This window comes from Colletotrichum navitas (genome assembly GCF_030913465.1).
Source record: "Colletotrichum navitas strain CBS 125086 chromosome Unknown LY79scaffold_64, whole genome shotgun sequence".
Taxonomy (NCBI): domain Eukaryota; kingdom Fungi; phylum Ascomycota; class Sordariomycetes; order Glomerellales; family Glomerellaceae; genus Colletotrichum; species Colletotrichum navitas.
In genome coordinates this window covers 58,310-61,678 of record NW_026850610.1, presented here as the reverse complement: position 1 = coordinate 61,678, position 3,369 = coordinate 58,310, and the positions used below count along the sequence as shown (strand labels likewise).

The following is a 3,369-nucleotide window of genomic DNA, read 5'->3' as shown; positions in this document are numbered from 1 at the left end:
TCAGATTAGTGAGTTCTGCAAAGTGGAAGTCTGATCGTGTCATTTGCAGCTGTCATCCCTGCGTCGTCGGTAACGTGGACGAACACCCCAGCAATTTGCGCTGTCGGCCAATCAGCCTCATCTTTTAAGCTCTTCATCCATCGAGATGTCGTTTCTCGAAGCATTTTCCTACCCTAAAACCGCAGATGAACCCTGCAAAGCCCTGGTGTCATGGTCTCACCCAGTTATTAAGGTGGCTCCAGTATAGGTGAGCATCGTAGGCAAGAATGATGACTCCTTCATATCACTTGACGCCCACTTTGACCTTATGGATAGCTTCACTGACACCAGCATCAGTCACCACTGACAGGGCTCAGCGAGGCATGTTGGAAAATGGATGGAAGATTGCGATGCAGTGGCCAAATGTTCATTAGCATAAAGTATGAATCAAGACACCGCCTTAATTGTGGCAGAGAGCCTCTGAGGAGCAACTTTGTAAGGGCATACACTTCCTTGGCCGAGACAGCTTGGGAATGCCACGGGCGACCTCTGTTGACCCTCTCTGCATAGTAGGTTCACTAGTGGGCACTAGCCGAAGTAAATGCTTGTGAGCCAAGCCGCGATGGACCGACGGCCGTGGAGGCGTTCTTGGCCCTCTCCTCGTTACTGAAGTTTGAACATATGTTGTGGCCAATAGCCTTGCCCCATTTTGCGTCTGCTGAGGGGAGCGGCATGTGATTTTACGCGGAATGGAGGAGCGAATAGCCCCATGTACGAGGATCCAGGCATGGTCATTGCCTCATGGGCAAGCCATGGTGGCGAGCACCCCTTAATATCGGAGCAAAGAGGGGCTCGGAGAAGGGCCTCGATGCCTGAACCATATTCCAAGGCTTTCCTCATTGTCTCCTTAGCAAAATCCTGGAAGATTATGGTCGTAAACCGATGTTCTGCTGTCACGTGTTTTCCAACGTGTTTAGTGAGGGGGCCAGAAGCCATGGTAATATATTCTGCGAGAGGGTGCCTCACCCAGGACAAAGCTCAGCTGTGCACCCAGACCGTTGTGGCGCATGCTAGTGATGGACTCATTTCATAAAAACCATCCATTTGTGTCTCATTGGCTTCGCTGGTAGTGCGTGATTGGCTGTTGATCCTTATTGTTGTCGATCTCAACGCAGCCGAGCCAACAGACACCCTTGATTATTGGCTGTTGCCTCAATCCTGCAGGATTGGGAACACCGGAAACGTCGAATTCTGCCTCAGTGTCGCCACTCCTCGTCTATCGGGCGACTGGGCGTTAATTGATATATTGCAGAGCCGCAGTACGGAGTATTGCTGTAGGACTATATAGGCTCCTGGACCCATCATAACCCAGCCTTTTCTAAATCATGGCGCTGAGACAATTATTACACCTAAGCTGTTTTGACTGCCTTCTTTAAAACCAAAGTTTGCAATGGAGGAGTGCTCTTCCGTTGATTACCTGGGCTCACTGGTCACCCTGTGCAACACGGACAAGTATCAATCTATTTGCATTAACGACAGAAAGGGGCATTCCAGCTGCAACGTGACGCTGGGTGACACGTTTTCAGTCGCCGGAGACTTGCAGCACTTTTTCCTCCCTTACGGCACAGTTGCTTGGATAAGCAATGTCATCGGAATCTGGATTTGGGTCTGCCTGATCAACGGCAAGGCTCCCCTCAATCCCAATCGAGCTATTAAATACAAGGCATTCGTGTATACTGGCGGCATAGTGGACATGCTCTTTCTGGTACTGACAGCAATTGTCAGAGTACCTCAACTGAAGGACCGGAACCTCAAGCTCATTGCCATTGGGCACGTTGTGGCTGTGGTGATCATCCGATCAATCGGGCTCTTGGTTATATCAGAGAAGAACCCTACGGATCACAAAGAACCAGAAAAACAGGGTGATGAGGATGAAGAGACAAGAGCCGAGGACTTCACAGAAATGACCAACAATTACAAGGTTACTCCGCAACCTTCGGCGGAACTCACTCGATCGACATCATCGGGGAGCAGTGTTGTTTCGGTATCAGAGAAGACCAGCATTCTGGAACAAATCACCAGCAATATCCCCGGGATCCACAGAGTAGAAACGCCTTCGACATCCGTAGAAGCAAGCACGGAAGCCCCGAAGAAGGAGCAAACTGCAGCGGGAGGGTTGTGGAGCTTGTTTCTGGGAATTATCGCCTTTTCGCCAGGCCATGTCATGATGTTTTGCGGCGGTATCGGCATTGCGAAGCAGATATTTGCCACCCACACCAATACAGATACCAGACAACAGCGGGAAGTCAGGGACGTCTACATACTCTTCGCCACGATCACCGGCATTGTCATCATCGGCAGCATCGTTGGCGTTGTCACCAACGTCTTCGTAACTGCCACCCAGCTACCACACCATGAGAGTGCCGATCACGAGGCAGCGGGGAGAAGGCGAGCTGCCGAAACACAGACCGTGAGGGAGGCTTTCTTTTTGGGCGCACTTATACTGAGCTGTCTTCTCAGCCTGTGGTGTCAGTATTTCGTGCTTGCCGCTGCCGCGAGGGACACGCATGGCATCGTGCATATCGGACAAACTTCAAACCTCAGCCTGGTTTATCTCATTTTGTCAAATCTGTTACTTTTTGCACACTGAGAACCTGGAATTTGGAATTAGAGCTGGAATCATTGAACAAAGATAATATGGCCTTGAATTCGGAGTATTAGTGGCAACGTCCGGAACAGCACCGTACGAAATAATGCTGTAGGGACTTGAGTTGCATAGCAATGGGAAGTTTTAGACCATAGTGAAATTAAAGAAGAACGAGAATCAGAGAGTTAGAGAATGGGTCAATGCACCGACGTTTATCACAATATCCCGGTGGCTATACCTGGAGTTTGGGCGCGTTCTCGAATAACTGTACGTGCAAGAGGGAAATAACCAAGCACAAGCAATGTCGTAGCTGACAAGAAATAATATGAATCGAGTACAGTCGGGATAGGGAATGACAAAACCACGGTATAGAATGTGGAGGGTTCCCCGTCGAGTTCCGAAACGCTGAAGTTTGAAACCGAAGCATTCGGGCTTCTTTGTTGTTGAAGATTGGCTTTCTAACGTTGGGGGTTGTTTGACACACCCCCAGACCTGCTTACCATGGCCGACGTACCCGTTTTTGTGAGACCATACGCCTCTTGTTTACTGGCAATTGCGTTGTTTTGGGGTCTGACCAATGGATTTGTGATCAAAGTCGGCCGGGACTGGAATTGGAAGTGCTGAGAGCAGCTTTTGTCTCGAACATGTGTGAATGTCTCGAAACATAGTCGTTACATACCCACAAAACTCCTCATGGTGCGGTCATCAAGCCGAGCAAGCAAAGCGCAATGCTGTAGCCGCAA

At 49.7% G+C, this 3,369-nt stretch overlaps 1 protein-coding gene across 1 annotated transcript; it reads left to right on the top strand.

The window, feature by feature from the left end:
* Positions 1-1,331: 1,331 nt before the first annotated feature.
* Positions 1,332-3,041, top strand: LY79DRAFT_563736 (uncharacterized protein). Its single transcript, XM_060558590.1, has one exon. The coding sequence runs from the start codon at positions 1,430-1,432 to the stop codon at positions 2,627-2,629; it is 1,200 nt and encodes a 399-aa protein (XP_060410701.1). The 5' UTR covers positions 1,332-1,429; the 3' UTR covers positions 2,630-3,041.
* Positions 3,042-3,369: the final 328 nt, after the last annotated feature.

Coding starts and splice junctions, on each gene's coding strand:
- LY79DRAFT_563736 (XM_060558590.1), top strand. CDS start 1,430: ATGGAGGAGTGCTCTTCCGTTGATTACCTGGGCTCACTGGTCACCCTG.